Here is a 16,077-nt window from a genome sequence, read left to right on the forward strand (position 1 = left end):
ACTAAAGCAAACTTTCGGTGCCTGAGTGACGAGGCATCAACCACCAGCTGCAAACTAGACAAACCCGAGCTAGTTTCCTTCCCTTTCCCACGCCTGGATGAACTTCGACCAAACCAGACCGCAAGTTCTGCTCCCATGTGTCCACAATGGCCTCGCCCTCCTCTCCTGCTTCTTCCTTGAGCCCTGCGGCATCCTCCAGCTCGACTCCAGGCCAACCCGTCGTTGAGAAACCTCCCACTCCGCCTGTCAACGTCCTTCCTTCACCCACCGCGCAAATCTACTCGTTCGTGCACCCGGCATTGCTGCTGACGCTATGTGCTTTCCGCTTTGATGCATTGACTGCGAATCCGGCCCGGGAGCTCCTCAATACCCTGCCGTGGCTGCTCCTCCTGCAGTTGAGCTACGTGGTGATCTGTCTTCCGCCGGTTGGGACGGTGCCGTCTCCTTCATCTTCCAAGGCGACGGACACGGGGTCACCGGTTCCCGGGGATGGGGAGAGGAAATCCGCTCCCCGAACGCCCTCTTCGCCTAGCGTCGCGTTGCGCCCCGGTAAGCCTGGCTACCGGCGGAAGCAACAGACGGGCAAGAACGTTTGGGCTGGCATTTGGGCTAAATTGATGGTATAAGAGCTGCTTCTTGGACAATTGGATGCTCTCTAACGCTGATGACGTTGTATAGCCTGCTTTCCTGTCGCTCGCGCTCCTCTCTCTCCTGGCCACACCCGTTTTGGCCATCCTGCTCGTCCTCTTCGGCGCTCCGCTCACCACCCAAAACGCTGAGACTATGCTCTGCGCCGCCCATATGGCTGTTCTTTCTGCCACTGCACTGGTATACGTTCATGGAGTCGACGGTGCGGTTTGGAAAGAAGTCTGGGGCTTCGCTCGTCCGGCGGACATCGTCTGGGGCGGCGCTCTCGGGACCGGCCTGGGAGCATGGTTCGGTGCTATTCCCATTCCATTGGACTGGTCAGTATTCTACAATCATTGAATTCCAACGATCCATCTCGGCTGACTTTTGGATGGCAGGGATCGGCCGTGGCAAGCATTCCCTATCACTATTCTGGTTGGTGCCTACATCGGCCATGCCGTGGGTTCGTTGGTGTCTCGGTCTCCTCTTCTCTACGGAAAGCGGATTCAATTTGCTCCGGAGGTCAATGACAATGCCGAGAAGAAGATGAACTAGGGATTTGCTGTAACAGTTGTGCCGCAGCTCGGTGCACGCAGATTTAGAGGCTTCTGCCGTAAATCGCCTCTTGTCAGGATCAATCATTTAATATATACTATCATGGCCTAGTCGCTTATCCGTGACCAATTCCATTTTCTCCGTCACAGCTTTGGTTAGTGCGGTGTGGGCCTAGACCATACGGAGTAGTTAACTAGACGAGAACTACTTGACAGGGGTGCTGGCTACTTTCGCTCACCAGTAAGCAACCCTAACAACAATTGCCCCTGAAAACTTCATTCTATCCCATCCCAAACCACCATGAAACTCCACGCTCTCATTGCCTTTGCCGGGCTCTCTCTTTCTACCGCTGTCGCGGATGCCTCGCCGCCGTTAGGTACAGCACCCATCCCACTTCTCGCGCTAGCCGATGATTTCGTACCACACGCCAGCGAAGATGCAGCCGTAGTCGAGGCAATGCGAAACACCCTGGCGCCATACCCATTTGCCATTGATGGAAAGAACTTCGACGCCCTTGACAAGGTCTTTGCGCAAAATGCCGTCGCCAACTACTCGGCACCCCTCAATGTTCTGACTCCGCTGTCCAACATCAAGTCGGAACTAGCTGCCAGCCTGGAGTGTGTTACGACACAGCATCTATTTGGCACCCAGCTGATTGATCCTGTCTCGTCTACCGTCGCCGAGTCCGTGACCTACTACCGCGCTGCGCATTTCGGCTCCGGACAAGCTACCGGCCAAGTCGCGTATGCCTATGGTCAGTACCAGGATATATGGCATCGGCAGCCAGATCATACATGGCGCATTGAGCACCGGAATTTGGTATATATGGTATGCTTGCGACAAAAACACAAAATGGCCTCCTGTCATTTACTAATCCATCTATATAGGGCCCGATCATTGGCAATGAGACTATTTTTGTTTGCTAGAACATGTTCCTGTACCTATCGACCATGGCATATAGAGCAACCAGAATGGCATCAGGCCCGCTTAGTTTCCATAGCATCATCCGACATGACAATTCGAACATTCTTCCAATCTAAGAAGCGCTTTTCGTCCTCCCCGATGATTTTTGCCGCCTCTGGTGCTTCGACCTTGGCTCGGAATGCCTCGAAGTGATTCTGGTCCTCAAAAGATACATCTGCAATGGCGTCAAAGTCAAACTGAGCTTGATCGCCCAAAAATACCACTGCCGGGTAGAGAGGAGTGCCGTCGACACCTCCATCTACTGGCTGGCGAGCCAGATAAAGACGTTTGTGGGAGACTGGGAAGTCAGACCCGGCTATTTTTTGAAGGAGTGGGACATGTTTAGTTTCGTAGTGGTCCTTGAACTGGGCCGGAGTAATATCGGGCTTGCGGGGGGCGAAGAGAAGAATGCGGACCGTCATTTTGCTAGAGATGGTTCTGATCTTGCAGATTGATTGGAATAGGCACAGCAAAGGAAGTAGATATGACAACCTGAAAGAGGGTCGTGTCGGTGTTTATGTATTAACTAGCACGAGGCTATGATACTAAATTTAGCCCCATTTGGCTTACGTATTCGTTTTGTGTATTTCAATTGTCTGTTATTTTTAGCCTTTGACAGAATTAGAGACGAGAGACGTATTGATTCGTAATTTCCAACCCCATATTGGGGAGTCTTCCGTCCTATTAGTACGTGCTATATTCGACATGTAAGACCACGCTTTGACAACATTGGTGGCGGCTTATGTAGATCCAATTGCAAGCCAAATGAAGCAGGGTAAATACGGCCAGGCCAATCATGCTGTGGACAATGCATATACGGGATAAATCAAAGCTTGCCGAACTCCTTGAAGCTGCCATGTCGGCCCGACCCTTTGCTGAATTTGGCCGCGCCGGCGATGGCCTCGGCAGAGATGACTTTGCGTCCGGCATTGAATTCCTGAGACATGGCGTCCTCGAAGGAAGAGGCCTCAAATGCGCTGTAGTAGCAGGAGCGCCGGTCTGTGTTCATGCAAAGCTCTGGGAAGGCGATGAGCTGCTTTGCAATGGCAAGAGCCTCCTTCAACGACTCTCCCTTCGGGACCACACGGTTGGCCAGTCCCATAGTTAGTGCTTCCTGAGCGCCAACTGGTCGACCAGTCAATATCATGTCCATGGCGCGGCCGAGGCCGACAATCGCCTGCAGGCGAACAGTGCCTCCGTCGATAAGTGGCACTCCCCAGCGCCGGCAGAAGACGCCAAACACCGAGCCCTCCTCAGCCACGCGCATGTCGGCCAGTAGACTCAGCTCCAGGCCACCTGCGACCGCATAGCCGGCGACCGCCGCAATGATCGGCTTTTGAACGATAAGCCTGGAAGGACCCATAGGCCCCAAGTTGCGGCCGGAGACCGGCTGGAGGTTTTCGCCGGGAGTATTATCGCGCTTTTGCGCAACGCTGTGCAAGTCGGCGCCTGCACAGAAGGTATCACCGGTGCCGGTGAGAATGCAGACCTTTTGTGTTGCGTCAGCCTCAAACGCGAGGATGGCCTCGTACAGCTTCGAGGCTGTCGGGGGGTCGACCGCATTCTTCCGAGGGGACCGGTTGATGGTGACAATTGTGATGCCCTCATGAGTGGTGTCGGTCAGCACGAGAGGCGCGTCCGTCGCCATGATGCAGGTGAAATACACTATCCATAGTGAATCGGTGATGGGCCAACCTTATACATCATCATTCCTGTTCTCCAGGAATGCCTCGGCTAAACCCCACATCCGCAACGCACCTCTCCGACCTCCATCGGATCGACTGATTTCCACCCCATAGCGCCATGTCCAGCGCGTGTATCATCTGTCACAAGCGCAAGGTAATTTAGCGGGTAGATCCTTCTAGCCTTATTTCGGCAATGCTGACTGCCCCAGGTGCGCTGTGACTTGGCTACCCACGACCCGTGCACCAATTGCCGCAAGTCCGATGTGGAGTGCAGGTATGTAGAGGCGCCCGGAATGGGCGGCCTGGCGACTAATTAATGCATGCATTTAGGCCCTATACAAGGAAGCGCAAAAGATTCACCAACAGTCTGTCACCGGGGCGGCACATCCCTGACCCTGCTCTGAGCGAGACACCCCAGCGCAGCGCTTCCCACGCCCCGGGCCCGACCGAGAGTCGAATAGAATCGCACAGCTTCTCTCTAGACCCTGCTCAAACGGCCAATGCAATATCCACGGGGTCATTGTCGTTGCCTGACAACGATGGCACGCCCTTCATCAAGGAAGAAAGCTACCGCGGGCGTAGTGAGTATCTCGGCGGGAGCGTGCCGTTCAACGAGAATATGGTCAAGCCCGGTCGCGAAGCCACATATCCCGAGCAAAAGGTGTCGGACGCAGACCTACAAATGCTTCAAGAGCAAGGCGCTTTTGAGCTGCCGCCAATATCGGTCCAGAAGGAACTGATTGATAGCTTTAACAAGTATTGCGTTTCCTGGACCCCCATTGTCGACCCGCGATGGCTGGATGAAAATGCGCAACCACCCATGCTACTTCTCCAGGCAATTTTCCTGGCAGGCAGTCGAGTATCAAAGACACCCTTGGAATACGGGACCAGCGAAGTGTTCTACCGGCGAGCTAAGCTTTTATTCTTTTTTGGCGGCACCAACAACCCCCTCATATCGATTGTGGCAGCCTGTCTTTTGCATTGGTACAATCCAGTAGGACCCGAGAGTGTTTCTACCGACACAAGCGGCTTTTGGATTCGCACCGCGGGTGCAATGGCTTTCCAGATCGGACTACATAAAGAGCCACCCCCGAATGCCAGAGACCGTGGGCTTCGACGTCGTTTATGGTGGTCTTTAGTTGTAAGTCTTTTTTTCCCTGGAAGTCTTGAGATTGCAGCTGACGAGACAAGATTCGCGATAATATCATTTCCGTGGGAGTCGGGCGCCCACGGACCATAAATCTGCGTGACAGCGACGTGCTCCCGCCCTCGCTAGATGATTTCCCCGTCCGGGACTTTAAGGCCCAGCTTTTCTTAGCCTATTGCACCATCACTCGGCTTCTGGGTGATACAGTTGAATGTTACTTGCGCAAAGAGATCTCTCGACAGCGGCAGGTCAATTTGGAGAATGCTGTGTATCGATGGGCCAAGCAAGCGATCCCGAAGCTACGCTCGTCTGTCCTCACGCAAGAGGACGCATTCACCTGCCATTTCGAGTTCCAGCAACTACTAGTCATCTATTTCGTTGTGCTAATCATTCTTCACCGTTCACCCACCCCAAACAGCGTACCGCCGGCTGTATCCATCGTGGCGTCCTCGTTTATCGCGGGCATCTGGGAGGAGTTTCTTCTACGAGATGAGCTCCGCTACTTGGGCCCTGTTTTTGCCTTCTATGGTCTTTGTGCCGGGCTTCCGCTACTTTCAAGCTGTCGATATACGCACCTACAAAGCATGGCTGAACATGAATTGACGGTAATGAAGTTGTCGCTTCAGAAACTGTCCGAAAGGTGGCTCTCGGCGGTTGGTCCGTTGCGAGCTCTTAATAAATTGACCGAGGAAGTCCGCGCGCAAGGGCCGTTCGAAGGTCCATCGCCTACTCTTGACCCTGACACGGCTTCGTTCTTTGAGGGATTTGACAGCAAAATGTGCAAACAATGGCGCTTTATTGGACAGTCCTCTGAACCACCTAATGGCAACACAGCCATCGCGGCCACTTGCTCGTTAGCAGACCTTCAAGAAGCCAGTGATGCGCTTCACCCGTTCGACACGCGACCGGAAGAGCAGCTTACAGAGAATTACGACCTTACGACACTCGATGCCGACTTGGATCCATTTAGTAACAATTGGGAAGGGGCTGGATTTGACTGGAGTGGCTCCTGGCTTCTCAATTTGTGAAAGAAGTTTTTTTTGCCACCAACATATACCCAAAATCTCGGCGTTCACGCATCTACTATACTTGTGTCCTCCTATAGTGAAAACTAGAGGCAGAATGAATTCTATCTATTGATCTATGATACACTGTGTCTATAGCTTGCTCCTGCTCTCCTTGTTTGCCTCCAGATCATAATACTGTCTGAAGTGATCCAGACATCCCGGGTTTGCCACTGTGCTGCTGATTGTCTTGGGAAGCTGACCCGAGCAAATTACCTGTTTGACCAAGGTTTCGACTTTCTTGCCATTGACCGTCATGGGTACCTCCTTCACCTCAATCACAAAGCGCGGGACATGCTTGCTACTTAGTCCACTGCGGATGGCATCTTTCAGTTCCAGGGCGAGTTGGCTACTGTAAAGCTTGTTGGGCTGCATCACGACAAACAGGAAAACAGACTCATCAGTGTCCCTTTGCGGTCTCCTTCGCCCAACACACAGAGTGGTTGAGATCACCGAATTAAAAGGAGCCGACTCGGTAATTGAATAGATGTCCGACGATCCGAAGCGAATGCCTTGCGGGTTCAACACACCGTCACTGGTTTTTCAAATCCATCAGCATCCAGTCAATCAGGCAAAACTTCTTTTCGAGCATCTTCAGCCTACCTTCTGCCGTGAATCTGCCATCCCTTTGTCAAGGGATTGTAGCTTGCCCAATCATGCTGAGCCCAGCAGTTTTCGAACTTGTCAAAATACGTGCTCTTGTACTTTTCTCCGTCTTTATCACCCCAGAAAAAGACCGGCATGGATGGAAATGGCTTGCGGCATACGAATTCGCCATGCTGCCCAGTGGTCTTGGTCGACTCGCCCGTGATAGGATCAGCCACATCCACGTCCTGGCCCAGCATGGGAAGCTGGATCTCGCCGGGATATAGGGGGCCTGCTGGGTCGGTTCCGATCCAGGATGTAACCAAGTCCGTGCCACCAGTGACACTAGTGAGATGGATTCTAGGCGGGAATGCGCGGTAGAACCAGTGATACTGGTCGGCTCCAAGATGGGACCCGCCTGTCTGCACCATCTTCATAGAGGACAAGTCGAATTCATTCTTGGGAATGCATCCAGTCATCTCCAGCTCCTGAAGATAGCGCGGAGACACGCCCCAGTATGTCACCCGATGATGCTCAGCGATCTTCACCATCGTCTTCGCGGTTGGCCACAGCGGTGATCCGTCGTATAGAACCAGAGTCGGGCCCACAGACAGATGGCCAATCATGATGTTCCATAGCACCCATGAAGTGCTGCTGTACTGGAATACAACATCATCGGCGGTCAATGAGTTGTGCAAGACCGATGTCTTCTTGTGCTGTAGGATGACGCTGTGGCTGTGGACCAAGCACTTTGGCTGTCCGGTGGTGCCGCTGGTGTAGAGAATGTAAAGTGAGTGTGAGAACGGAACTCTCTTGAACTCCAAAGTATCGCTCGGCTGCGACATGGACAAAAATGACTCGAGGCTGGGGAATGCCTGTTCATGATTGCCAGTAATAGGAATCAAAAATACCTGGGGCTTGATTTTCATGGCCTTGACGATATTGCGAATCTTGGGTACATTCGACTTAAACTTGCCCTTGTATGTCGACTCGCCGTCGGCAAACAAAACCCGCGGTGTGACTTGTTGCAGTCGCGACAGACATCCCTGTAGCTATCAGTATCTCTCGATCGCAATAGAAGTGCTCAAGTCTTACCTCTTCACCGAGATCCGGTGCAATGCTGGTCCAGATAGCACCAATGCTTGCGGTGGCCAGGAATAATCCAACGGACCACACGCTGGTTGAGATAATGGCTGACACGCGGTCTCCTTCCTTAACCCCAAGCCGCAGCAAGGCACTCCTCGCCTTTCTCACATTCTCTCTCAACAGGCCCCAGGTCCAGACCTCGCCGCTCAAGCCTTGCCCTTCACGGACTCCAACCAGGGCCTTCTTGTCGAGGTCTCTGCCCGAAAGCACATTTTCCGCATAGTTGACGGTTGCACCCCGAAAGAACTCCGGCACTTTTTCCATCGGAATATTGGGATCATATGCAGTGGTGACTGTCGGGGGCAGGGCTGGAATGATGCCCGTGTACTGGTGGAGGTCCGTCCAGAAGTCCTGCAAATTGTTGACGGACCATTGATGCAGCTCCTGCGATGAACGCAACTTCTGGTTGAACTTGCGGTTGATATGGGCGCGGTAGATGTTCATGGGGATCTGATCCTGCGGAACCGTGGGTGTCCATATAGGAATGGGCTTTTCGAGGGCATTGGTGCCCTTAGAGACGTCTGCACTAGCCATCGTCTTTATGAATTTGGCCTGAATTGCAAGTATGTGCTGGTCTGCAGGCAGTTTGATATAGTGAAGAAGCCGGTCGACATTTAAGTCTGCGCCCACAGCAATAATAGCATTAATACCCCGGCGATCGGCACACACCTGTCGGTCTCCCCGCAGTGCTCCTTGGAGCTGATGCGGACAGTTTCGGCGATTGTCGGTCGCTCTCGGTAGTGTTGCTGGGTCCTACGCCAGACGACGCTATACAGGCGACGTTGCCGACGTGACTCCACCCCCCGCATGGCCGATCGGACCGACGGTATATAACACGGAAGCTGCGAAGAAAGTGAGGTGTTCATTATTGGTCCCCAGGTCGCCCTAAGTAATTTTCTGCTCGCCTCCCAGCCAGCATGTCTCAACCTCTCAAACCTTCGACCGCCGATGAGGGCTTTATCCTCTCGACACCGGCCCTAGAGAATCCAGCGACCTCTGACCCGATCTTTCAACGCATCTTGCAGTGTATGTTCTTCCTGGGCTGTTGTTACTAACTATGGTTTTGTGAACCCAGTACTAATATTTCCTTGTTATAGGGCATTTGCCTGATGACATTCTTGCAAAGATCTCTCCAGACCTTCGCAACTTCGGTGCTGAAGCAATTTCCGATGAAATAAATAATTTGATTGGCAATGCTGAAAGCCAGCCGCCATACATCAAGACACGCAATGTCTGGGGTGCCAGGTATGAGGCGGATCGTTTAATGACTAGTACTGGCTGGAAAGAGTTGGGCAAATGGGGCCTCAAAAATGGGTATGTAGGAGGTTCCCTGGGAATCTGCTGCTCTTGATGTTGACTCTACCTTCAGCGTGGTTGGCCGGGGATACGAAGATGAATTTGGACCATACAGACGGGTTGTGCAACATGCCTTGTAAGTGTTTTTGAATAATCTATGTTTACCCTTCCGTTAACGCATGCCTAGCAACTACATCTTCTCCGCATCATCGGCCGCCTACTCATGCCCGGTATCCATGACCTCCGGGGCCGCTCGCTTGTTCCGGCACCAGTTGCCTTCTGTGCCCGCCGACCACCCGTTTCATGAGCTCTATGCAAAAATAATTGCTCGCGAGAACAGTTGGGTTTCGGCTCAGTGGATGACTGAGCGTCCTGGAGGAAGTGACGTCCGAAATAGCGAAACTGTAGCCGTTTACTCCCCGCTGGCATCTAAAACAGGTCGATTCGGAAATATGGAGGAGGGAGACTACTTGCTATCTGGCTTCAAGTTCTTCTGCAGCGCCACGGACTGTAATATTGTTCTGCTGTTGGCAAAGACCGAGTCTGGAGAACTGTCGCTCTTTGTGGCACCGACCAAGAAAACGGTCCTTGATGCCAACGGCAACAAGAAAGAGGCTTCGAATGGGATTCGCATTCACCGACTCAAAAACAAGATGGGCACCAAGGAACTCCCTACGGCTGAGGTCGAACTAAAGGATGTGCGCGCACATCTCGTCGGCCCCAAAGACCGCGGCATTGCTACAATTGCTTTGCTGTTGAATACTACGCGCACTCACAACTTTATCACAGCAGTTTCATGCTTGCGCCGAGCTCTGGACATTGCCAAGGCATTTGCTCGAGCACGTACGACGATTGACCAACCTCTGTGGACCTTCCCCATGCATTTGAACGTTCTGTCTCAACTAGAGGTTAAGCATCGAGGCTGGTTGCAGCTGGCCTTCTTTACTTCGTCGCTGCTTGGCTTTGTTGATAATGGATTCCCCACGGGTATTCCAGCGCACTATAAGGTGTTAGCGGCATCTCCAAACACCGCTTCGGTGGCCTTGCGAGTCCTCACCTCAACCTCTAAGGCTGTGGTCTGTAAGTCTGCCACACTGGCGTTCCAGGAGTGCCAGGAAGCAATGGGCGGCGTTGGCTATATGGGTAAGCTGCTTTCCTATGCATATTGCCCAACATTTTCTTTTAACACATCAATTACAGATGAGCCGGAAGAGCCTGAGTTCAACGTGAGCCGATTGTGGCGTGACACTGCGAGTAACAGTGTCTGGGAGGGCACAACCAACGTTCTTGCCAGCGAAACTGTGCGGCATCTAACGAATGGCCGCAATCTTGACATTTTCGGATCCTGGATCACTGATGCAGTTGCTCAGGTGTCGGATCCTGCATTCCGAGCGGCTCTCCAAAATGTTTGGTCTGCTTTACGGGAGAAGCTGGCCGCTGGGCAAGATAAGCGTGGTCTTTCCAGTGTACTTGGAATTGGCCGTCAGATCATGTTTACCCTGGCTTGGCTTGTGAGTAGTATTCTACTTGCGCTAGATGCGCAACGCGATAACGACGGAGTTGCTCGCGAGGTCGCTCGGAGATGGGTACTGGAAGGACAGGGTGTGCCGGGGGAATTCGCATTTACAGACCTCATCTACCAACGCTCGGCCTCGGCGCAGGACAAGGGGCCAACGGAGCGGGAGCGAACGCAGTGGGACTGTCGTATTGTTTGGGGCGTGGATCTCCCATCAACTGCTTCCGCAGGATTCAGGGCGGCGAAGATTTGAAATTAGGGTGACCACCTTGAGCTTTCCACTTAGAGCATGTTATTTACTGGGAATATAGAATTTTCTAGCATATCGTATTTAAACCTACTTTAATAGGCTGCTTGTTTCTTCCTTCGGACGAAAAGCACAATGGCAGTAAGGTGATGGAAAGACGTCGTGTACGATTGACTAGCAAATGCATATAAAGTGGTGTTGCAAAAGACTGAGATCCTCCAATCAATATTCTGCTGGCAGTTAGCGTCCGCACTACTCAAAATCAAGTATTAACGGGCGGTATGTCCCTTATATTGAAACGGTAAAGAAAGGTACTTTGGAGGGTCTCAGACTTTAGCAACACCACTGTAGACAGGATCATGTCGGGCATTTCGGGACCTGCTCATTCCTTTTCTAGCGCGCATATCTCGCCCCCTGAGTAAAAATAACCACGCTATATCCCCCGACTGGCAAGTAATGGGGGCGGGCCAGGGCGCCGGGGCGCCTGTTGGTGGAGAATAGTAAATCCTGTAGGACTCTGAGCTTTGACATGTTACGGAATAGGCTTCCTGATCGGCATTTCTAATGCCTAGGCCCCCACACCTCTTCTTGAATATTGTGCTTGCCCCCTTGCCCTTTGTAGTATGATATACATAGGAATCTGACGGACGCGTTGTTTTTTCTGCCCCCTTTAATGCCTAGCTACCTATACCTCGTTTTAAAAATTGTCCTCGCCCCTGGTCCTTTGTGGTTGGATGTACATAGGAATTGGACGGACGCGTTGGTCCTTTGGCCCTTATTAACCGGTCTTTCTCTGGGTTTGGTAAACCTGGCTTTTCACTTGCTTCGCACCCGGATCTTTCATTTCTTCTAGTCTCTATCTCTAGGGCTTCGGAATTGAATAGAAAGCGAAAATCATGGCGTTTTTCAGAAATATGAGGCTCCTAGTCCTACTGTGGCTAGCTAGCTTTGTTCTAGCAATGCCAAGGAGGATAGACCGGACCATTATTGGCTATAGAACTGTTAGCAGAGTATGCTAGCTCTCTCCAGACCTGTTTCCGCTGAACTAATCATTACGACATAGGAGCAAGCCCGAATCTATAATAGCGAAGAGTTTCTCACGTATACTGGGGCTCGTGCGGGCACACGAGTCGGCCACGGTGTGTATATGACCGACGGGCCTGGAGACTGGCCGGGAAACCCAGGCGATTGGTAAATGATTTGTTATGTTGACTTTGAATAAAAACTGACCCTTTTTCGTTCAAAGGTACTGTGTTATCACCGCTAGAACCGACGTATGGCTAGATAAGCCAAAACTCTGGATCCCGAAATACGATACCAGTGGATATAAAGTGTGGCATGCGGGGGAATTAGAGGTCGATGACTACATTACAGACACAAGTCGCTGGTGGAACAAGAACCGTCGGAGTCCCTGGAAACCAGGCATCGTTTTCAACCCGGAGTACACGGTTCGTCTTGGTGAGCTGCACGATGGTAGCAGAAAAAACCTGATTTTGATTCCACCTGCGCTATTGCCTAGAGACGGCGGGGACTTGAAAACGAGAGCCCGATGTTTCCCAAGATTGAGGGATTTGCCGACAGAGGTAGTAGATATGCGAGACTGGGGAATCATAGGAAACAGAAAATCCGTTATCCTGACATAGATGTTACTGCTAACTGTGAATGCCTTTTAAGGATCTACATGTACAGAGTAGAAAGCCTGTCAATCAAGTAACGATACAAATACAATTCGAACGCAGAGAGACGAATTATGATCGAAATTGAACAGAGACTGAATCTTGAAGAGGAGAGGTAGATACAACCAAGAACCCCAATTATTAAGTGAGGCTGGAATGTGAGCGGATCGATACCTCATCTGGAGACCGAAGGTAGAATGTACTGAAATCTGGGCCATTATTAGCCGAAGAGAGACTATGTCTGTCGTGAAACTCGGAATTCAGCTTTGATCAAGACCATATACGGGTACACTTACGCCTACTGGTAAACTAGACTTTGGGGTTTAGATAATCCTGCGCCTCTACAAATGCCATAGATTGAAGTAGGTTACATGAATCTAATTAAAATGCGCTTCTCCAGGATCTGAATCGTGCCCTCACAAAACCGGCCGCAGCCCGTGTAGGGAAGACCCCGCCGGCAGACATTATCATGTCGATATAGGAAGCGTGTAGATAGGCATTTAGCTGCGGTCGCCGTCATTTCATATCAGGTCGTGACTTGTTCAAATTGGCCGGGTTGGCAAATAAAGTGGGTCTTTACTTCTACACTAGGATATTTCTTAGCTAAATTTAGTTAAAAGAGCGGTCGCTATTTATCATGACCACTTTTCGCTCACGGTCCGTCTAAGACAGTTTTCTTTTCTTTTCATTCCATCCCCATTTATCGCCCTGATATGAAGAGAACAGATTACACTATTATGGTCGAGTGAGGCCCCTGGTCTGAATTCTTGGGTCACTCTATTATTCCTCAGACTCCTCCTTACCATCTTCGCTGTACGTCGTTCTTATCTCTTAAGTCTTACTACTGCCCGCAACTACATTATTTGGTACTGGCTGCAGTACTAAACCCTCTAGTCAGCATATACTCACGGCACGGTAGTCGGGACACTCGCGGTAGTTGAATCTCTCCGTAAGAATAATGATAAACAATTGGCTCCCGTTCCATGTGACTCCAAGACGACGGGGATCTAACTTTCAACTCAGATTGGGTGCACCTGGCGATTCCGCTGGTTGACCATGGTCCTAGTCCAAGGAGTCAAATTGGCTCTATTCCAGACCCCAGATAAAGTCACGACCCTTTTTACAGCTGGTTTCTCTATAATATCGCTATGGATCTAATTCTATTCAATCTACATATCGCCATCATCCATATTATAATCTTGGAACCTTCCTCTCAGACCTTCTTCTTCCAGCGGGCTAGCGGGTAGACAGGATGGATTCAAATAGCACTCTCAGTAGCGCTATGAAGTATTGCAAGGAGTGCTAACTTCTTTGTGCCGCTGGCATTACTCAAGTACTTTGGTTCAATGCCTACCGCTTCTGGATTGGTCCAGCTATTAGCTCTTATAGCGTCTAGTGCCGCTCTATTTCCACTTTACTATCCCGACACAAGCGGTTTTTACTCGGATAGCAGCCTCGATGTTTCTAGAACCAGACTCTTTGAACACAACCATTGTCATTATTTTGGGGTGGTAGCTGCATGGACAAGCTGGGATGGCGTAAGTCGACTCCGTGACTTTAAGGTGCTGGGCAAGACATTTCTTCTTAAGACGCTTGCGTGTGGCTGTTTCTCCTGGCTGGCTATCACGGTGTATAATCCCTATCCCCTGTAGGTGATATGGGTGTTCGGCTAGAGGTTGAATAATGCCAGGGTTAATCTCGGAGATTTCAAATATTCAGCAGACTGCACGAAAGAATGCCCTGAGATTCAGGGTCGATTTAACTCTATCAGGCCAGATCCACTAGGCCTAAAGTCGCTAGAAACCATGGCGCAGCAGGTGGGTCGCTTAGCAACACACCGGACCTGAAATACCCCCTAGTCTCATGAGTAAGAAATGGACAAAACTACGTGACTTAGAAGCAATTAGGCAACATCTTACAAGCCTGCGATAGCTCCTCATCGCTACCCCACCTAGTACCGACGATGCTGTTGAATCGATCACTGCCTGCGAGGGGATCCTATCTAAAACTTCGCAGATACATCCTGCTCCTACTGATTGTGCTTACATTTCTCTGGTTTCAGTCATTCATATCGTCGAATAAATGTCCGACGTCGCAGGCTGACAACGAACCGGAATTCCTATGGCACTCCTCGTATCGCGATAAGCCGGACGCCGACTACGAGACTCGAGTGAGGGATGCCTTGAAGTATATTGAGCAGGCGGCTGTGGAACACGGAGATAATGAGGCCGCGAACAAAATATGGCAGATCTTACTGGGCACGGGTGAGAACACAGACAACCGTGGCCCGCATTCGCATGATTTTCAGGAGAAAAATGCAGACTGGGACTTCCAAGTGAGTGAAGAATTCTAGATATTTCGATTGCTCTCCCTACTAACCCTTTGTTTCTATGATAGGTCGTATCAAGCAAATGGGCGAACTCGTTCATCGAAAACTTAAACGCCGTCCCGGATCTAGAATACTGGTGGAAGTTGTACCCGGACGAAGTCCTACGCGCCGACCTGCTCCGGTATCTAGTGCTGTGGTATCATGGCGGCTACTACGCAGACCTAGATATCATGCCAGCACTCCCCATCCGAGACTGCCCGTCGCTGCAAAGCCCGACGGTCCATCGAGACCCCAAATCCCGGATCTCGCTGATCGTAGGCATTGAATCGGACGAGCCATTCGCTACGCCTGAGATGGGGAAACAATGGCAGGGGGCTCGGAAGTACGGGTTCATCCAGTACACGATATATGCCCCGCGGCGGTTTAGTCCGGTGCTGCGCGAAGTGATCGTGCGGGTGCTATCGCATACGAAACAACATTTCGACAGGCAGAAGTGGCTTTTTGGAGAGTTTTACGATCATTACGACGAGAGGACGACGCACGAGGTCACGGGTCCCGGCGTGTTCACCGATACAATTCTGGATATGCTCTCGGAAACTCTCCTAGCAAGTCATCCACTAGTTGTCCAGTCTGTGGAAGCAGAGAGCAAGTACACCAACAGTCCCCAGAATAGGGTGACTTGGGCACCATTCCACCGAATCCAGGAGCCGGTCTGCGTCGATGCCTCCGAATCAGCTCCTGGCAAGCAGATGGGCGGGCTGTGTGTGCTTCCCGTTAGCGCGTGGGGAAATGGCCAGCGGCACAGTGGCTCGGTTCCTTTCAATAGCCCGAACGCGTGTATCAACCACCTTTTTAGTGGCAGTTGGAAAAAAAGCTGGTTTGCGCGTCTGGTGGGCTGAGTCGAGGCGTCGTATTTTATTTGGCGATAATCAGTTATGATAGATTGTATAGCGAGTTCATTATGCGCATCAATCTCGTTAGGGCATCATAGAGAGAGGAGGTGATATCTCGCGCCTCCTTTAAATGCGGCCCAAGAGAGTCAAGTTTGCGTGCCTTCTTGTTTAATACCCCTCCAATTTCGTTCAAATCGGGCTCTCCAGACTTCGTCCGTCTGTTGTCTTTAGGGCAAGAGATAGTAGTTAACAACGACTAGCAAGGTGTCTTTAAAAAAGGCTATACGGGTGTGGGTTGATCAAAGCGCAAGTGGGTTAATGCAACTGCTTTTTGTGCTGCTTAAGTAT

At 51.2% G+C, this 16,077-nt stretch overlaps 8 protein-coding genes across 8 annotated transcripts; 5 read left to right on the plus strand and 3 right to left on the minus strand.

The window, feature by feature from the left end:
* Positions 1–146: 146 nt before the first annotated feature.
* On the plus strand, positions 147–1,182 carry N7474_009192 (PIG-F family protein; the record flags this gene model as incomplete). Its single annotated transcript, XM_057200602.1, has 3 exons — positions 147–620; positions 679–965; positions 1,026–1,182. 3 exons carry the CDS (start codon positions 147–149, stop codon positions 1,180–1,182), a joined length of 918 nt encoding a protein of 305 aa, XP_057048589.1.
* Positions 1,183–1,482: 300 nt separating this feature from the next.
* N7474_009193 (nuclear transport factor 2 family protein) lies at positions 1,483–2,108 on the plus strand (the record flags this gene model as incomplete). Its single annotated transcript, XM_057200603.1, has 2 exons — positions 1,483–2,010; positions 2,070–2,108. 2 exons carry the CDS (start codon positions 1,483–1,485, stop codon positions 2,106–2,108), a joined length of 567 nt encoding a protein of 188 aa, XP_057048590.1.
* Positions 2,109–2,159: 51 nt separating this feature from the next.
* N7474_009194 (EthD domain-containing protein) lies at positions 2,160–2,567 on the minus strand (the record flags this gene model as incomplete). Its single annotated transcript, XM_057200604.1, has 1 exon — positions 2,160–2,567. One exon carries the CDS (start codon positions 2,565–2,567, stop codon positions 2,160–2,162), a length of 408 nt encoding a protein of 135 aa, XP_057048591.1.
* Positions 2,568–2,971: 404 nt separating this feature from the next.
* N7474_009195 (enoyl-CoA hydratase/isomerase family protein) lies at positions 2,972–3,793 on the minus strand (the record flags this gene model as incomplete). The annotated part of the gene is made up of 1 exon (XM_057200605.1): positions 2,972–3,793. The coding sequence occupies one exon, from the start codon at positions 3,791–3,793 to the stop codon at positions 2,972–2,974; it is 822 nt and encodes a 273-aa protein (XP_057048592.1).
* A 353-nt stretch (positions 3,794–4,146) lies between these two features.
* N7474_009196 (transcription factor domain-containing protein) lies at positions 4,147–6,005 on the plus strand (the record flags this gene model as incomplete). Its single annotated transcript, XM_057200606.1, has 2 exons — positions 4,147–4,971; positions 5,022–6,005. The coding sequence occupies 2 exons, from the start codon at positions 4,147–4,149 to the stop codon at positions 6,003–6,005; spliced, it is 1,809 nt and encodes a 602-aa protein (XP_057048593.1).
* A 129-nt stretch (positions 6,006–6,134) lies between these two features.
* On the minus strand, positions 6,135–8,306 carry N7474_009197 (uncharacterized protein; the record flags this gene model as incomplete). The annotated part of the gene is made up of 3 exons (XM_057200607.1): positions 6,135–6,576; positions 6,645–7,672; positions 7,722–8,306. The coding sequence occupies 3 exons, from the start codon at positions 8,304–8,306 to the stop codon at positions 6,135–6,137; spliced, it is 2,055 nt and encodes a 684-aa protein (XP_057048594.1).
* Positions 8,307–8,689: 383 nt separating this feature from the next.
* N7474_009198 (uncharacterized protein) lies at positions 8,690–10,837 on the plus strand (the record flags this gene model as incomplete). Its single annotated transcript, XM_057200608.1, has 5 exons — positions 8,690–8,798; positions 8,870–9,086; positions 9,142–9,204; positions 9,256–10,211; positions 10,269–10,837. The coding sequence occupies 5 exons, from the start codon at positions 8,690–8,692 to the stop codon at positions 10,835–10,837; spliced, it is 1,914 nt and encodes a 637-aa protein (XP_057048595.1).
* Positions 10,838–14,470: 3,633 nt separating this feature from the next.
* On the plus strand, positions 14,471–15,735 carry N7474_009199 (uncharacterized protein; the record flags this gene model as incomplete). Its single annotated transcript, XM_057200609.1, has 2 exons — positions 14,471–14,842; positions 14,905–15,735. 2 exons carry the CDS (start codon positions 14,471–14,473, stop codon positions 15,733–15,735), a joined length of 1,203 nt encoding a protein of 400 aa, XP_057048596.1.
* Between the last annotated feature and the right edge of the window lie 342 nt (positions 15,736–16,077).

The sequence above is a fragment of the Penicillium riverlandense genome (assembly GCF_028828495.1).
Source record: "Penicillium riverlandense strain IBT 135883 chromosome Unknown utg000008l_segment0_segment0, whole genome shotgun sequence".
Lineage (NCBI taxonomy): Eukaryota > Fungi > Ascomycota > Eurotiomycetes > Eurotiales > Aspergillaceae > Penicillium > Penicillium riverlandense.